Source organism: Dromiciops gliroides, chromosome 3 (assembly GCF_019393635.1).
Source record: "Dromiciops gliroides isolate mDroGli1 chromosome 3, mDroGli1.pri, whole genome shotgun sequence".
NCBI classification, from domain to species: domain Eukaryota; kingdom Metazoa; phylum Chordata; class Mammalia; order Microbiotheria; family Microbiotheriidae; genus Dromiciops; species Dromiciops gliroides.
This window is the reverse complement of record NC_057863.1, coordinates 41,169,140-41,188,241: the sequence shown is the minus strand read 5'-3', so window position 1 is coordinate 41,188,241 and position 19,102 is coordinate 41,169,140. Positions and strand designations below refer to the sequence as shown.

General features: G+C 41.1%; 1 protein-coding gene across 3 annotated transcripts in view; it reads right to left on the bottom strand.

The window, feature by feature from the left end:
* Positions 1-19,102, bottom strand: part of USP13 (ubiquitin specific peptidase 13) — a 133,830-nt gene that overhangs the window by 49,084 nt on the left and 65,644 nt on the right. For all 3 annotated transcript variants that reach the window (XM_043990775.1, XM_043990774.1, XM_043990776.1), the window contains 5 exons: positions 13,438-13,622; positions 9,251-9,345; positions 7,235-7,422; positions 2,459-2,530; positions 2,137-2,230 (listed from right to left, as the gene is read on the bottom strand). In XM_043990775.1, coding sequence (XP_043846710.1) covers positions 2,137-2,230; positions 2,459-2,530; positions 7,235-7,422; positions 9,251-9,345; positions 13,438-13,622 — 634 coding nt within the window. The remainder of the gene's footprint in view (positions 1-2,136; positions 2,231-2,458; positions 2,531-7,234; positions 7,423-9,250; positions 9,346-13,437; positions 13,623-19,102) is intronic.

The following is a 19,102-nucleotide window of genomic DNA, read 5'->3' as shown; positions in this document are numbered from 1 at the left end:
GAATTTTTACTGGTGGAGTTGTGAATCAGTAAAACTATTCTGAAAATTAATTTGGAATTATACAAATAAAGTGATTAAAATGTCCATATCCTTTGACCCATGGAATTCACTACTAGGAAAATACTCCAAGGAGGTCATTGATAAGAAGAAATGCCCCACATTCAACAAAATATTTATAGTAGCACTTTTTGAGAGGGGAAAAAATTGGAAACAACATAGATACCCACTGACTGCCTAATGGCTAAATAAATTATGGTTTGTGAATGTAATGGATTATTACTGTGCTCTAAAAAACAATGTTAATGATAAACACAGAGAATCACAAAAAGAATTACATGAACTGATGCAGAGTGAAGTAAGATGAACAAAATAATATGCACAATGATGACAATAATGTAAATGATAAGAATAGCAACAGGGGCAGCTAGGTGGCACAGTGGATAGAGCAGCAGCCCTGGATTCAGGAGAACCTGAGTCCAAATCTGACCTCAGACAATTGACACTAGCTGTGTGACCCTGGGCAAGTCACTTAACCCCCATTGCCCTGCACACAAAAAAAAAAGAAAAAGAAAAAAAGATAAGAATAGCAACAAAACAAAAATTAATGTTGCTTTACAAAGAGCAAGCACAGCCCCAGAGAAGAGATAGAAAACACTCCAGCCCCCACTCCTCTGCAAAAGAGGAAAGAGTGAAATACTGTATTTATTTTTAAGACTTTCTCAAGGGGCAGCTAGGTGGCGCAGTTGATGGAGCACCGGCCCTGGAGTCAGGAGGACCTAAGTTCAAATCTGGCCTCAGACACTGGACACTTACTAGCTGTGTGACCCTGGGCAAGTCACTCAGCCCCATTGCCCCACCAAAAAAAAAAAAAAAAAAAAAGACTTTCTCAATATATCAACTCATTCTACTGGGTTTCTTTCTTTTCTCTTTTTCTCTTTTTTTTCTTTAAAAACATTGTCTTGGGGCAGCTAGATGGCACAGTGGATAAAGCACTGGCCCTGTATTCAGGAGGACCTGAGTTCAAATCCCTGACACTTACTAGCTGTGTGACTCTGGGCAAGACATTTAACCCTCATTGCCCCGCAAAAAAAAAAAATAAATAAATAAAAACAAAAACAAAACACATTGTCTTGTTATACGGTATGGCTCTCTGGAAGAAGGAAGAGGAGTAATACTGGGAGAAATTCTTATGTAAAAACAAAAGATATTAATGAAAATGCATTTCTTAAAAAAAAAAAAAAGAAAAGACAACTTAAACCCCTTCAAAACTACCTCTAGAGCCCTGAGGGGATATAGTAGACATGTTCAAAAGACCTGAATCATCAGTGAGAGTGGGAATTGCGATAGTCATCTCAAAACATGCTTTAATCTTTCTCACTCCAGACTTGAAAAATCCCTGGTTTCTTCAAAACTAAGCTCATGTGTTCTCTCACACATGGGACCTTCCCTGACTGCATTACCAGCTGTGTGATCCTGATCAAAAAACTTAACCACTCTGGGCCTCACTCGACTCCCTAGTTCTTCTACTCTATTGTTATAGATGGGTGGCCATCTTGGTTGGCCGAAGGAGGACCCATGCTGCCCAAACTGTGAATATTTTCATAGTGTAAGTATTTTTATAGAAAAGGACATTTTGAATTATTCTAATAAACCTAGCCCATATAAAGATCCATGTAAAGGTCAGGTAGGTGGTGCGATAGATAGAGCATCAGGCCTAGAGTCAGGAAGACCCAAGTTCAAATCTAGCTTCAGACACTTACTAGCTATGTAACCCTGGGCAAATCACTTAACCCCAATTTGCCTCAGTTTCCTCATCCATAAAATGAGCTGGAGAAGACAATGGCAAACCACTCCAGTATCTCTGCCAAGAAAACCCCCAAGGGGGTCGCAAAGAGTCAAACACAACTGAAACAACTAAACTACAACAAATGGAAAGGTCCGTGGAGAAAACAACTCTGCAAATAAAAACCTTGATGCTAATTTCTGAAACACGTCAACAAAAATGTCAGCTCCTAGAATGAAAGCTTTGGCTTTAAACTTTGTTAAGAGGCCTGGGGACCTCCCATGTTTGTTCCCAGACTTCTGGGTATCCTGTACCTACAGACAAGAGCTGTTAGTGCCTGCGCATGGACTTACCTTATGTTCTTCTTTCATCACCTGTTCAATGAGCTCAGATTTCATGGGAGGTTTGGAATATTGGCCCGAGAGAAGGCCATGTCCTAACTTAGCCCTGGAGGAAAGCAGAGAAACAAACAAAACAATGAACCGCCAGATTGTTATCCTCTCCCCACATTACCACAACTTTGGACATTTCAGCCCAGAAAAAGGCCATCCCATTGGGTAGGTATCAAGGGCCATGACAAAAGTTTATTTCAGTCATTTACTTCTGATTGCTTGGGAATTTTTCCAATTCTACTTCACGCTTTTCTACCCTCCCCAATGGAGACCTGGCACTTACATCTGTGTGTTGAAATCCTGTGTTGGGTCTAGAGGAGAGTAGTCAAATATTCTTGCCAAGTTTCCCACATACCTAGAAATGAGAGGAGAACAGCACAAAATGTAGGGGCAGAGGGAAAAGGAAACCAAAATAAAGGGAACACAGTCTCACTAAGACCTCTGAGATACTTCCCTAGTTGGGTCACCATGATACTTATGGCTGGCTCTGTTGTCAAACCTAATCCTAGGGCAGATGGAAAGTTTTTTCCACCCTGGGCCGCCCTGCAATAGCAGCCAAATGCTAGGACAACACTCCAGTCTTCAGTAAATATTTATATCACCACTCCCACAAACACCCTGACCAACAAATTCTGACTCAGGTATTGTTCCCGTCATCTCCAAATCATTTTGCTCTTTCCACCTTGTCCTGAAACACCACAGAATCCTCTTGGACAATTAGTTTCTATATCCATGAAGGAGCTAATGTTGGCTTCCTCTTGTCATCCACTCTTTGTAAATGTTCTTGCTACTTCTCCCAATAATTCTGTTCTTTGTGTATTACATCTGCACCATTCTCTGCTGTCTAAACCTTTTTTATAACCTGTGCATGAAAGACCTAGGAGAAATCTCTCGGTGGGGTTGAAAGGACACTAGATTTAGAGTCAAGAGAGATCCAGATTCTGAATTCAGCAGCACATAGCTCTCAGACAGGACACCCAAGTAAATAATAAATACTAAAAATAGCTAACTCTTATACTTCTGTTGCTTGTTACTCCCTCTGACTCTGGGAAAGTTCTTGGCCTCCCTGGGCCTCAGTATCCTCAAATGCCAAGTGATCAGGGTGAACTAGAGCATCTCTTTCAGAGCCTGGATCATCTATGTAGTAGTTCAAGGTTTACAAAGCATTTTAGAGACATTTTCTCATCTTATCCTCATAACAATTCTGTGAAGTAGGTGCCATTTTGGGGGGATCAGACCTGTAATAGTAACATAGATAATAGGAGTATGGCTTGGACATGCCATAGGGAACTACTTGGCCAAGGCAAATCGGAAATGTTCAAAGGGCTGTGGCCTGTCCAGGGTGCTGAGAGGTCAAATGACTTGCCCAGGGACACACAGTTATGTGTAGGGCAGGGGCAGGACTAATAACCCAGTTGTCTGGGTGTCTATCACCTGTACTGTGTAGCCTTTCATGGCTGGAATTACCTCCATTTTACAGATGTATATAGGTGCTTTTCCAGCAATCAAAATAAAATTTAGAAATTTTGGCCAAATAATTTTAAAGGGTTTTTTGCACATAGAAAATACTTTTGAGATCTGGCTTTAAAGTTGCTGAGAAGATGCTGGCCTACATTGGCAAAGGAAATTTCATCCTGACCTCATCTATGCTAATTTAAATCACAGGTTTAGTCCCTATCTCCAACCCCCTAAGTATTATATAATTTCTAGCTATAGGTAGCGAGGTGGTGAAGTGGATAGGGTGATGAACTTGAAGTCAAGAAGAACGTAATTCGGGGCAGCTAGGTGGTGCAGTGGATAGAGCACCGGCCCTGGAGTCAGGAGTACCTGAGTTCAAATCTGGCCTCAGACACTTAGCACTTACTAGCTGTGTGACCCTGGGCAAGTCACTTAACCCCAATTGCCTCAATAAAAAAAAAAAAGAAGAAGAAGAACATAATTCAAATCCTGACTCAGACGCTTACTAGCTATGTGACCTGGGGCAAGTCACTGAACTTCTGTCTGCCTGAAGTTATTCCTGTGTAAAATGGGGGTAATAATAGCATCTATCTCACTCACAGGGTCACTGTGGGGATCAGATGAGAAGAAAGGTACCGAGCACTCTGCAAACGTTAAATGTTATTTTCGTGATTTTAATCAAGGGGGGAGAATCAGTTTTGCCTCTTCACCAGCCACCTCTGATGCTGCTCCCTTGGAAGGCTGTGTCTTCAGATTTGATTCCCATCAGAAATTAAAAAACAGAGATTGGGTCAGGAGGCGAGCAGGGCATCAAGGAATCAGGTTGCCATTCTGGGCTTTGCCTGTGATACCTAATCCCACTATGACTCATTCTTTCTACTTAGAGGATGCAGCTGCAGCTCTTGGGCCATACAGACCCTGCTCTGTTGGCATTTCTAGGGGGCAGATGGGGAAGGAGGGAAGCTGGATAGCATTGGGAGATACCTATCCAATAGGAGAAAAGATGGCGGAGTAGGAGTCAGAAGAGTAAGGCATCTTTTGTTTTAGCTATTCAGTGTTCATGGAACTGTAGATCAGAAGTTAGAAAGGATTCTAGTGGGCAGTGAGTCCATCCCCCTCATTTTACATACATACAAGGAAACTGAGACCCAGGGAGATTAAGACACATGGCTATGGTCATACAAGCGGTAAGTATCAGCAGTAGGATTTGAATCCAGCTCTTCTGACTCCAGAGCCAAGGCCCTTCCCACTCTACTCTGTGATCTTAAGAGCCTTCTGTGAGCAACCGATTTGGGCCTAAATTCACACACAAAGTGTGACTAAGAATAAAAGAATGCAAAACTTTGGGAAGGGAATAAAAATTGCACTTAAGAAAAAAATTGCAAAAGGTGTCAGTTATTAAATTCTTCTTCAGCCTTTCTGGGTGTGAAAAGACTTTAAAATTGTGTGGTTTTGAAATTTTAAAAATTATTCTATTTACCAACAAAAGAACCTGATTTCATAGGATCAAAGATTTAGAACTGGGAAGGAATACAGAGGTCTTCTATTTCAACTCTCTCATTTAGTTCTGTATGAAATGAAATTAAATTAAATTAAATAATTAAGCCTTAGCCCCTAAGAGGACTTTCTCTAGAGTTAGTTTCAGGTCCTCAAACCTGAGTCACACAGTAGACTCACCAAAGTGAAAAGTGAAGATGAAAGGCAAAAGGTGAGAGGTGAAAGGGGCTTTGGAAGGTCATCCATGCCCTGGAGAGCCTCTATCCCCTCCTGCCTGTGCAACATACAACCCAAGTCATTGAAACCTGAGAAAACTTGTATGAAAAAATGAAGAATGAACTAAGAAGGACCAATTAATCAACAAGTGCTTATTAAGTGCCTGCTATATGTCAGGCACTATACTAGGCACTGTGGGGGCAAAGGCAAAAATTAAGTGGCCCCTGCCCTCAATGAGCTTTCAAGAGAATTAATTCATGTGACAACCACAATGAAACAGCTCTGAAAGACAGCTCTAAACAACCCAGTGGCAGTCTCGGCTCTACAAAAGTGACAGTAAAAATAGGTGTGTGTGTGTGTGTGTGTGTGTGTGTGTGTAAACACACACATATATGTATGTATGTATGTATTTCACTGTCACTCTATATACATATATATTCACATGTGTACAAATGTACATACATACATATAGAGTGTGTCCAGCCTTGCTTGAGGATATCCATCTATCTATATGTAATATATTATATATAGGAGATGGATAGATAGATAGATAGACAGAAAGACAGATAGATAGATAGGTAGGTAGGTAGGTAGGTAGATACATGAGAAAGAGAGAAAGAAAGGGAGAGACAGACATACAGACACAGATGGATAGTCTCAAGCAAAACTGGACTATTTGTAAGTATATATCCTTACAGGTGGGGATTTATAAGTATATTTACCTACTTAAGGAGGATTCCTTTCAGGTATGTTTCAGACTAGATGCCTCTGAAGTCCTTTCTAATGCTTCAATTCTAATTGTGTGGTACCAAGCCATAACATTTCCCAAGGGAAACCTTTTGCCTCTGGAACATCACAGACAGTGTTTTCTAACCCCTACAGGCAGCTGAGTTCCAAGGGCAGCGATTCCCTGGCTTGCACTAGAGAAGAGCCCCAGAAAGCCAGAAAAGCAGCACATCTGTGTAGAGAATACACAAGAAAAAACTTCTCCTTCATATGACTCTTAACTAAGTACATATGAATTTGGGGCTGGGGGGAGAGTCCTTGTTCCTCATTCTCTCTGAATGGAGAAAAGATAGAAACCAGCAGGCTAATGGCTTCAATTAATAAGAAATATAACTAGCCTGGGGAGAACAAGGCTTTGCCCCAGGTACCAATATCCATTGAGAGCATGGGGTTTACACTTTTGTCATTGTATTCCCTGCCTTAACCTTAGGATAGTGCCTGGCACAGAATAGGTGTTTAATAAATGATTTCTGATTGCTCCTTCACAACTTACTTCATAGCCCTCTGCTACATCATAATACCACAAGGCACAACTACCCCCAATCCATCACCCCCAAGGTACCATTGTCTGGTGCTTCTCTACTAGGTCATACTTTTCTTCCAAAACCCTTCAGGGCAGAGGAAAGAGCTGGACTTCTTTGGGGAGGCAGGGTTCTCTCACTGCTGGTATCATTCCACTCATGGTTAGACCACAGTTACTGTACCCAATCTCCTCCCCTCCACTCTCAAATTAATTTCAAGAATCATCTCTAGTTAGAGCTCTCCATTCAGAACATCCGTCAAGAAAGAACTTCATGTGTACATCATTTTTTTGTTTTTGTTTTTGTTTTTGTTTTTGTTTTGGAGGGCAATGGGGCTTAAGTGACTTGCCCAGGGTCACACAGCTAGTAAGTGTCAAGTGTCTGAGGCCAGATTTGAACTCAGGTCCTCCTGAATCCAGGGCCGGTGCTTTATCCACTGCGCCACCTAGGAAATGGTCCAAAGTCCCTGCCCCTATATGCCATGGGCCATCCGCCATGTTGGAGCAGGTACTGGAGAGAAGTACAGAGCATGAGTCCTACCACAGGTACAAGGTTCGATGCTGGGAATCACAAAAACTTACATTCTCTGAAATTCAGGGATGCTGAAGATGGCTTGCATGACCGCGCTGAGATAGCAGCTGTTTCCCAGGTTCCTCATCCCAGTGTACCCAGAGCCATACATGGGTTTCAGCTTCATCCCCGACTCTTGAATGACTTCCCACTCACTGATCCGGGGTTTGACATCATTGTCCCTTGTGCCATTCTCCGTCTAGATGCCGAATCAATAAAGAAAGACAATTTAAAATGTCATTCATTAATTTGGTATCATTACTGATTGCTGATAGTAACCTGGACTAGTCACTCAGGTTTTCTGGAATTTTCTACCCTTTGAGGTGAGGGAGGGGAGGGAGGAGGATAAAGAAAGAGGAAATAGCCAAACCAATGGGGACAGAGGCCTAAAAAACAAATGTAATCTTCTAATAATAGCTCACACTGAGGTAGCACTTTGAGGTTGGCAAAGAACTTGACCTATTATTGTCTCATTCTATCTTCACGATCCTCAGAAAGAGATGCTATGATTATTTCTATTTTCAGGTGCAGAAACTGAGGCTGAGGGAGATTAAGTGACCCACTGACAATTCCAAGACTCGATCCACTGTGTCACCAAGATGCCTCCTATAATCCCAAGGGTGTCAGATGTGGAATCAGAGGACGTGAGGTCAAATACCAACTCTTCTGCTCACCACGTGCCTGAAGTCACTTAGCCTGTATGAGGTTTGGTTTCCTTATCAGTTAAATGAGATGGTTAGACCAAATGACTTCTTCAGTTCAAGCAATCCTTATATGCCATACACAAGGCTCTTTACCATGTTGGTGTCCTCTGGATGCACTCCAGTTTATCAATGCCCTTCTAAATTGGAAAGCCCAGAATTTAATACAATACTTCAGATGAGCTCTGAACACAAGGAAAACACGACATTTACAAAACATCATGTCTGGGGCAGCTAGGTGGCTCAGCGGATATAGCACTAGCCCTGGAGTCAGGAGGACCTGAGTTCAAATCCGGCCACAGACACTTAACACTTACTAGCTGTGTGACCCTAGGCAAGTCACTTAACCCCAAGTGCCTCACCAAAAAATAAATAAATTTTTTTTTTTAATCATGTCTAAGGTGGACAGAGCAGTTGTAGAGCAAAAATACGGCAAGGATTCTCCATTAACAATAACACATGTTCTTGTTATCTCCACCCAGCCATGATCTCTGTTTACTTTAACTTTTTGTTTTAAGTGAAATAAACTCATTCTTTTCTTGAGATTGGAGTATGTTATAGATGACAATTTCAAAGGTCACCTTCTCTTATTACCTTATTACTCATTATTATTATTATTTATTTTCTTATTACTCATTCTTATTTAATGCTTCAAGGAGTGAGGTTCTCAGTACAGTAAGGGGAAAGTCTATGTGCCGACCCTGCTGAATCAAAAAGGCCATCTCCAAAACTCAATGTTGATTTCCCATTCCTGTTACAAAAAAAAAAATCTAATCTTTAAATCCAATGACAAGTTAGATTCCAGTCACCCAAGCCTATGAAATACTCCCTCCTCAATTCTACCTTAGAGTCCCCCTTCTTTCAAGATCCAGCTTTAAGCACCAACTTCTGCAAAAAGCTTTTCTTGAATGGCTTCCTCCTTTATCAATGGCTAACTGCCTCTCCCAACCTTCAGCTACCTTGGATTTAACGACTTTGTAATTATTTGTATTTATTCTCTTTATATGATTCAGTATATATTTATATAGCTCCTTGTTGTCTCTTCCATTAGAAGGTAACTCAAGGATGGCTGGGATTCTTCTATTCTTTGTACTTACATTCCCAGTGCCTAGCCTATAGTAAGCACTTAAAAAATAATTTTGGTTTGATGGGTGAGTTGACCCCACATAATTAGATTTGAGTACAAAAATTGAACTTCATATTTTGTCATAATGAATATTCACATAAGAAAAAGAGGCTTTAACTTGGATCAAGCAACTTTGATGCCACTACCTTCACACCCCCTGCACTGGAAGTTAAGGTATAAACAAAAGTTGGCATTCTCACCGAATGCATCTGAAGCATGTCAATCCCAAAATGTGCTAAGTGCTTGGCTAAGTGGGGATCTAAAACAGACTCCTCTTCTTGGAAGGAATAAACGTCTGCAAAGAGGAAAAGAAATTTACAAGCATTAGGATCAATGATTCATTTTCTTGATTTATTTTTAAAGACAGTCTCTCTTTCACATTAGAAGGACAGGGGTGGGGCAGTGGATGGAGCACTGGCCTTGGATTCAGGAGGACCTGAGTTCAAATCCAGCCTTAGACACTTGACACTTAACTAGCTGTGTGACCTTGGGCAAGTCACTTAACCCTCATTGCCCTGCAAAAAAAAAAAAAAAGGGCAGGGGAGAATCCTGGTACAAATCCAGACTCTGCTATGCACTACTACCTGTGTGACCTTTGGCAGGACCCTTAAACTCTATGGGTTCCTGTGGTGCAGGGAATAGAGTGCACAGCCTGAAGTCAGGAAGACCTGAGTTCAAATCCAGCCTGAGACACTTACTAGCTTTGCGGGTTATTTTTTCACAGAATTTTAGAGTTCTGAGGGTCCTTGGCAGTGACCATCTTGTCCAACCAAACCTGAAAGGAATCCCTACTAAAGACTAAAGACAAGTGGTCATCCAGTGTCTAATAGGAGGCCCAGAGGAAGGGGACCCTGTGCCTCTCCAAGGCAGTCCAGACCCCTCTCAGACAGCCCTCCAGGTTAGAAAGTTTAGATAGATATTTTTGGAACTTCTAGTTACTGCTCCTACTTTTGCCCTCGGGGACCAAACAAAAGAAACCTAAGCCCTCTTACATATAACAACTTTTCAAATATGGTGAGGCAGACAAAGCAAATGGAGTGTCTGCTTTGGAACCAAAAAGACATTGATTGGTTCAAGTCCTAGCTCTGACATATATCGGCTGTGTGACCGAAGGTAAGTCACATAACATTTTTTTGCTGCAGGTGACTCTCTAAGACTATAAGCTGCTGGGGAGGTGATGATCTATACTGGTAGAAAGATTTCCTCATTCAGGTTCCCTATACCAATGAAAGGGGCAGATAGATGGTGAAGTGGATAGAGTGTCAGCCCAGAGACTCATCTTCCTGAGTTCAAATCTAGCCTCAGACATTCATTACCTGTATGACCTTGGGCAAGTCACTTAACCCTGTTTGCCTCAGTTTCCTCATCTATCAAATGAGCTGGAGAAGGAAATGGCAAACTTCTTCAGTATCTCTGCCAAGAAAACTCCAAATGGGGTCACAGAGAGTTGGATACCACTGAAAATGGCTGAACCACAACACCACCGCCAATGAAATGACAGGTTAAGTCCCCAAAACAACATCAAAGGATGGCTAAGACTCTTCTCAATTATGTCAATGCTCTATTTATGCTAGTTTGTTGATCTACAGTCTTAATTTTAAACTCAATTGAATAAAATATTTATACCATCGTTCTCTTCATCCAAAATTTTTTTTTAATTTAACCATCCTAAATTCAGGATTTTAAAAATAATTGATATATTTTTCAATTACTAAAGGCCCTAAAATGGAAAAAAAAAATTCCGCATTCGTCAGAAAGGGACTAGGAGTCCCTTACACCAATTAAATAATCTAGTCAAAAAAAAAAAAAGAAAACTAACACTAACCAAATATAAGCTGAATTAAAACAGTATTGTGAAAATAATTCTTCCTCTCCTATCACCCTCATTCCTCCCTGCAAAAAAATAAAATTCTCAGGGAACAAAAGGTCCCAGAAACATAACAGTAAATAGAGATGGCATTGCCCTCAACATCACATGCCTGTTCTTTGCAAAGCATAAATTAATATTCTTGAACCTTGGCTTTTTAAAACCATTAAACTGCATGTAATTATTGAATGATTTAAATGTCAGTATGCTAAATAGTTTGAGAACTAAACTCTCCTCACTGCAATTCCCCACAATCAGCCCAGAGCTTGGAAAGTGCAAAGTTAGTTCAAAAAACAAGTGAAATTCCAACAATCTTCTATCTGAAATATTCCCAGTTGGATTGTAGGCTTAAAGGAGGAAAAGACCTCAGAGGCCATCTAGTCATCCCCCCTCCCATTTTATAAACAAGGAAACTGAGGCCCAGAAAACTTATATGATCTGCCCAAGGTCACACGGGTAATGAGAGGTATGGCTGAAATTGGAACCACAATCTGCCAACACCAAAGGCAGCATTCTCTCTTGCCCACCAAGCTGCCTCTCACCCGATGACCCTGTCTCTTACCACTGTGGGCCTCATTTAGCTCTCCTGGATGGATTCAATACAATTTTTTTTTAAATAAACATTTTTATTTAAAGTTTTCGGTTCCAAATTCTATCCCTCCTTTCCTCCCTCCCCTCCCCTTCATACACTTTTTTCAATATATTTTCTTTTTCCCCCAATTACATGTTGTTTTTTTGTTTTTGTTTTTGTTTGGTTTTTTTTGTTTTTTTTTTTGTGAGGCAATTGGGGTTAAGTGACTTGCCCAGGGTTACACAGCTAGTAAGTGTTAAGTGTCTGAGGCCGGATTTGAACTCAGGTACTCCTTGACTCCAGGGCCGGTGCTCTATCCACTGCGCCACCTAGCTGCCCCCAATAGTATTTTTTTTTGTTTTTTCAGGGCAATGAGGGTTAAGTGACTTGCCCAGGGTCACATAGCTAGTTAAGTGTCTGAGGCTGGTTGAACTCAGGTCCTCCTGAATCCAAGGCCAGTGCTTTATCCACTGCACCACCTAGCTGCCCCTCAATTACATGTTAAAACAGTTTTTAATAGTTTTTTTTTTAAGTTTTGAGTTCCAAATTCTATTCTGGCCTCCTTCGCTCTCTATCACCTCCCTGACATGGTAAGCAATCAGATATAAACATGTATAAACATGTGCAATTATGTAAAACATTTCCATATTAGTAATTTTGTACAAAAAGACTCAAATAAAAGATAATGAATGAAAGAAAGTGAAAAATAGCATGCTTTTGTCAGTATTCAAGCAATATCAGTTCTTTTTCTGGAGGCAGATTGTATGCTTCATCATTAGTCCTTTGGGATTTCCTTTGATCACTGTATTGCTAAGAATAGCTGTCATTCACAGTTCTTCATCGAACAATATTGCTGTTATTGTATACAATGTTCTGGTTCTGTTCATTTCACTTTGCATCAGTTCATCTAAGTCCTTCCCTATTTTTCTGAAGTCATCCTGCTTGTCATTTCTTATAACACAATAATATTCTATTACCATTATATACCACAGCTTGTGTGGCCATTCCTCAAGTGATGGGCATCTCTAAAATTTCCAATTTTCAGCCACCACAAAGAGAGCTGCTATGAATATTTTTGAACAGGGGCAGCTAGGTGGCACAGTGGATAGAGTTCAAATATGGCCTCAGACACTTGACACTTACTAGCTGTGTGGCCCTGGGCAAGTCACTTAACCCCAATTGCCTCACCAAAAAAAAAATTATACAAATAGGACCTTTCCCTTTATGTTTTTGGGATATAGAAATAGCAGTGGTGATTCAATACAATTTAAATACTATAAATTTAAATTCTTGCAAAGTTCCCTGAGGCACTGAGGTTAAACAACAATAATAACAATAATGGCAATGATAAATAATCATAGTTAACATTTACATAGTGCTTACTATATGTCAGACACTGTACTAAGGGCTTTACAATTATTACCTTATTTCATTCTCACAACTCTGAGAGGTGAGTGCTATTTTTACTCCCACTTTATAGATGAGAAATTGAGACAAACAGAGGTGAAGTGACTTGCCCGGGGTCACACAGTCAGCATGGGTCAGAGACAGGATTTAAACCCAAACTTTACAGGTTGCAAGGCCAGGATAAGACAATTATGCCATGCTTTTTCTTAGACATATACATATATATCTTTGTGGCTTTTGAAACAGAACTATGATTTTACTGCTGGAAGGACTCTCAGGTGAGCGAATTCCCTCCACCAGATCAGCAACAGGCCTAAAAATTACAGTCTTAGAGAGTTTTTTGGATGTTGAGAGTTTAAACCACTGGCTGAGGTCACTTGGGTTAAAGATCAGAGGCAAGATTTGAACCAAGAACTTCTGAACTCAGAGTCCAACAGTGTCGGCACAATGCCAGAAGGTCTATAAACGTCATTACAAAATTTGCCTTTTTTGTCATCACCCCTTCCCCCAATTCCTTAAATCCCAGAGCTTGAAAGACTCACCTGCCCCATCTGGGGTGATGGTTCCTAACTTCACTGCTAAAGGGTAGCCCATTTCTTTGTAGTGGTCCAGCGCATGCCCGTTTCCCCCCATGTTGTCAAAGAACCACTTTCCACACAGGATGGTACCATCGGTCAGATTCAGCCAGAGGTTCTCCCGCAAGTCACACTTGGCACACTTCCAGCCGCTAGACAGACAACATGTGAAAAAGGGGGGAAATGTAAAAAGTGAGTAGGAAACTAGAAATGAAATCAGATGCACGTGCATGAAAAGTTGGTTAAACAAGTCATGGTATGTTAATGAAATATTACTGCACTATAAAGACTGATGAATGCTGAGAGGCACAGGAAGACTTCCATGAACTGATGCACAGGGAAGGAAGTAGAACCAGGAAAGCAAGATACACAATGAGCTCAACAACATGAATGGAAAAGAACATGAACAACCACAAAACAGTCAAATCTGAATGCTGGGAAATTACAGTGACCGCCTTTGTTTCCAGAAAGGAAATATGAGGAGACACCTCCCTCCCTTCTTTGCCAAGGTGAGGGGGGGGATGATAGATGTGGAAACAATGCATATAAATCAGACTTTTTTGATGTGTCAGGGAGTTTTATTTTTCTCTTTTATTGGCCCTCTGGGAGGGAAAGGGAGGAAGATATATTGGGAAATGGATGTGATAATGAAAACAGAAGAAAGCATGATTTTTTTTTTAAATAATCACTAATGCTTTTATAGCACTTTGAAATTTGCAAAAGCATTTTACATCTGTTTCCTCATATAAGCCTCACAACAATCCTGTGAGATAAGTTCTATTAGTATTCCCATTTTATAGAAAAGGGAACTGAGGCTTGGAGAGGTTAGAAACTATCCGAGGATCACACCCCTAGGGAAGTTTTTGAGGCTGGATCTGAATGAAACAAGGGATTCCTGACTCCCAAGTTTCAGAAGATTGGAGAGAATTAAGAGTCCAATCTTGCTCTCCCCTCCAGCAAGATTCTCTCCTTATTAACAGACTCTGCTAGAAGGCCAGGGCTGGCTCCATGGCTCCTAATTCCTTCCCTCTGAAAAGTAAGTGTCCTGAGCTTTTTCTTTCCATGGAAAGATGACTTAGAATGCAGGGCATTCCTGGACGTCCTCTGGAGAATGATTAGGTGGAAAAGACTGATAGACACCAGCCAAAAATGCTGCCTGAAGGCAAGAGCTGTTGAGTCAAGTTTTAAAATAGAGATGAGATAATCAGCATCTGTTTTAAAGGCCTTAGAGAGGAACTGGTGGTAGTCCTGACACAGCAACAATAAGGACAGCCATTGGTTAATTAAGCAGAGCCCAGACACCTTGCAAACCTGACTTTTTAAAAAAATTTTCATGTGCAGGGAATTCCCAAGTGTAAACACTCTTTCCACCAATAGAAATAGGCAAGTCATCTGTTATCAATGATCTTACAGAGTTGCTGCCAGCACTGAGAAATAAAATCACCTCACCCACAGTCACACAGCTAAAATGTGCCTGAGACAGGACTTGAACCCAGGACTTCTTGATTTAAGAGCTGGACCTTTAGCCATTATGCCATATTTCCTCTCAACCCCAATTTAATTAGATTTACATTTGAAACAAGCATGTTGAAATAGATTGGTTTCTTAACCTGGGGTCCAGAAACTTTTTTTTAATTTTGAAAACTCAATATAACTAGTTTCCTTTGTAATCTTATGTATTTTATTTTATGCATGTAAAAACATTATTCTGAGAAGGGGTCCATAGGCTTCACCAGGCTGGGATAATGATAACGATAATGATAATAATAATAATAATAATAAAATATAGATAGCATATGGATCAAATAGTTTTGCAAAACTTAGAATGTGTTATAGATAGATGGATGGATGGATGGATAGATAGATAGAGAGAGAGAGAGAGAGAGAGATAGAATGTGTTATACAGATAGAGAATGTGATATATATATGTGTGTGTGTGTATATATATATATAACTAGACTAATCATATATATATATATATATACATTATATATATAAACGCATTCCAAGGTTTGCAAAACTTTTTGATCCTCACAACCCTGAGAGACATGTTCTATTATTCTCATCTTGCAGTTGAGGAAACTAAGGTAAATAAAAGCTAAATGACTCACCCAGGGTCACACAGACAAATAAGTGTCTGAGGCCAAATTTGAACTCGGATCTTTCAATGCCACTGGACCAGTGCTCTATCTACTGCACCACCTGGCAGTCATAACATGAAAATGGCTAAGAATCCCTAGACGAGATGATCTCTGGGATCCCTCCCAGCTCAAAGTCTGTGATCCTAACTCACAACTACACAACTACAATGTGTCAGGCACAGTTCTGGGCACTGAGATGCAAAGACAGAAATGGAATAGTTCTGAACCCCCACTGGAGGGCTGCTGCTTTGCTGATTCCGTTTTTCTGTGACTTTTGTAACTGCAGAGTTTTATACACAGATGACTAGCCTGTTTGGTTAATGTGATTTCTACTGCGAGAGTGGTCATATACAAATTTAAATGCAAAGTGCATGTGGCATAATTGCATCTGAGAGGTGCTTAGAAGGGAGCTAGGGAGTCTACAAGGTAGAGGTAAAGAAGGAAAATATTCCAAACATAGGTAACCACTTTGCAGAGACAAAAACAGATCCATAACCCATGGGGGGAAGGGGAGGGAAGCCGTTCACAGGACCTGCTTCAAAACAGCCCTTAAGGGGCTGAGGATTTCTAGCGTCTGACCAGGGATCACTATACTTGAGTCTAGTCTCCTTTACCAGCTATCGAAGTATAAAATAAGAGATCCATTCAGAGGGAGGGCATTGGGGTACTTACTACTCAGTCTTTAGCCCAAGAAAGATGACTTGGGTTCACTATATTCTATTTATTTACTCAGCAAAGAGGATTTATACGTTTTATAAAGAAACATATAAAAAGGGTTGAAACAAAATGGGTTTTCCCTTAGGGTGAAAGTACATTCACCTACAATTCCCCTGCACACACACCCTCTGTTGCAGATGGCCTGCACAACTGATGACTTCCCATATAGCACCTACCAGGCTCCCTTGCACGTGACAGGCACTCAATAAGTTTCTGTTGAATTGAATTCCTTGAACATCCCAAGGAAGAGAGGTTTGGGTGTAGAATTATCCCTTGAAAACTGGAGGTGGCTCATGAAAACAGTAACATATACACTCTGTGTAATTTTGGCAATGGAGAGGTGCCTGGTGGGTGCAATCGGGGTGCAATGCATAACCAAGGAGGAACTCCAAAGAAGAAAACAGGAGTCAAGGACACCATTGAGGACAAACATATGGAAGACTGTCTCCCCCCGGCTGGTGAGTGCGCCTTGGGAAGCGAGAACAAGACAATCAGGTTGATTACCTTTACTTGGACACAGCCTCTCCAAGCTTTGCAAGCATATGATGTAGCAGATGGAATGAGTTATTTGAAATATGGAACAAGACCTAGGAGTAAGGTTTTTTTAATCCTTTTTTTTAACATTTTTAAAAATGCTTAACTTCTTCTTAAGGCACAAATCTGATCATGTGACTCCCCTACACCCCAAGATCCAGTGCAAGCCCCTCAAGGGGCATTTAAGGACACCCTCCAGTCTTTCCAGCTTTATCCCACACTACTCCCCTCAATCGATGAACACTTAATAGATACCTATGTTGCAGACGCTACGTTAAGTGCTGGGGTACAAAGAGAAAGAAGGAAACAATCCCTACTTGCAAGGAGCTTACATTGAAATGGGGGGACATCTATAAATAGAGAGAGAATGCAAATATGTTACATGCATCTGTACATATGTAAGGATATGCAGAATAAATATATAAGGAGGGGAAATGTGCATAAACACAAAGTAATTAACTACTAGTTTGGGAGGGAAGGCACTAGATGTAGAAGCTGGTGCTCAAGATATGCCTTGAGTGAAGAGAGGGACCCTAAGAGGTGGAAGTGAGAGGGGAAGCACATTCTAGGCAGGGGCATGACCAGTGCAAAGGCATGGAGATGGGAGATGAAGTGCCACATGTGAAGAACAAAAGAGGAGCAACCAACTAAATTGTTATAGTACCTACTATGTGCCTGAGCCCTGCACTAAGTGCTTTACAAATATTATCTCGTTTGAGCCTTACAACAACCCTACAGGGTTATCCCCATTTTACAGATGAGGAAACTGAGGCAGGCAGTTTTAGTGACCTGCCCAGGGTCACACAGTTAGGACTTATCTGAGGCTGGATTTGAACTCGGGTCTTCCTGATTCCAGGCACAGCAGACTGTCCTCCACTGCAGTTACTCCAACACTCTCCTCTGAATTTAAAGGTTCCCTATGTCTAGAATGCTCCTTTTTTCTCATCTCCACCACCAAGAGTCCTCATCTCCCATAGAGGTTCAGCTCAAGTGAAGCCTGCTCTAATCCCCTGCCCTCTCCTCACTGTTAGCCCAAAGCTCTCCCCATCCTGAATTTTCCTTTTGCTGTGCTTGTGCACATGGTAGGTCTCCCCAATTACAATGTAATCTCCTTGAAGGTAGACCATTCCATTCCTGCCTTTGCATCTCCAGTGTCCAGGATGGTTCCTGGCATATAGCAGGTACTTAATTCATGCAGGGTCCTTTTCATTTTGATGTTTGTATCTCCAGATCCTAGTTCAGTGCCTGGCACATAGTAGGTGCTTAATGAATGTTTGCTGAATCACAACAAATGCTAATGAAAATAACTGGACTGTTTTTTCAGGGGTTTTTTTACATCAATTAAATCTCACTCCCTCCAGAATTCCATCATGATACCTCATTATTTGGGGGCATTTTTATGCAAAGAGCATAAAATATGATATGTCCTGGTCTCAGATGGGCACAGTTATTCATTGTGATTTCGTTTCTAATTCTTGATGACAACCCAATTGTCTTTCATCGATTATTGAGAGGAAGAGATGTTTTCTCCATTTTTGAATAACATCAGAAAACAGGGTCAGACTGCAATCTAGGCTAAGAACCGAGACAAAGAGGTCGAGTTCACTTGGCTCTCTCCAGCCAACCAATTTGGATCTGTGAACACCTCAGCCAATGTGCTCTAATAATAGCAGGCACGGTGGGTGATGGGCCTTAACCCAAAATTGGTGTCCTGCAGTGTCCTAGAGATTGGCAGCTAGCCAGCAATTCAGGGAGCAGCAGGTGGGGGAGACTCCTCAAGAGCTTGAGATTTAAAAAAAAGGCACAAAGCTCATAAATACCTGCTTCCAAACAACCGGATAAATCTACCATGTCTAAGGCTGCCCTCTCTTTCCCTCTTTGGATTCCCAGTCTTTTCCCCCTTTCTAGGCTTCCCTGGCTGCTTCTCTCCACCAGATTACACCTGAAGGACCAAATGTTGGGGAGGTTGCGGAAGAGATGGAAGAGATGGGGAGACTAGCCTAAGGAACCCTCTTGGGCCAGCCCTGTCACAGTGTGTAGCCCTACAACTTGCCAAACAAGGATCAAGAGTCTCGTTCCTGATCTTATCAAGTAATAATAAGAACTAATCCTCATCTTACGGGGACATGAAGACCCCGGTGTCCAAAGCAAGAAGGAAAACCACCCTTCTAGGTCTCAGTTTTTCAATCATGTCTACATGACCCCATTTAGGGTTTTCTTGGCAAAAATATTTGAGTGGT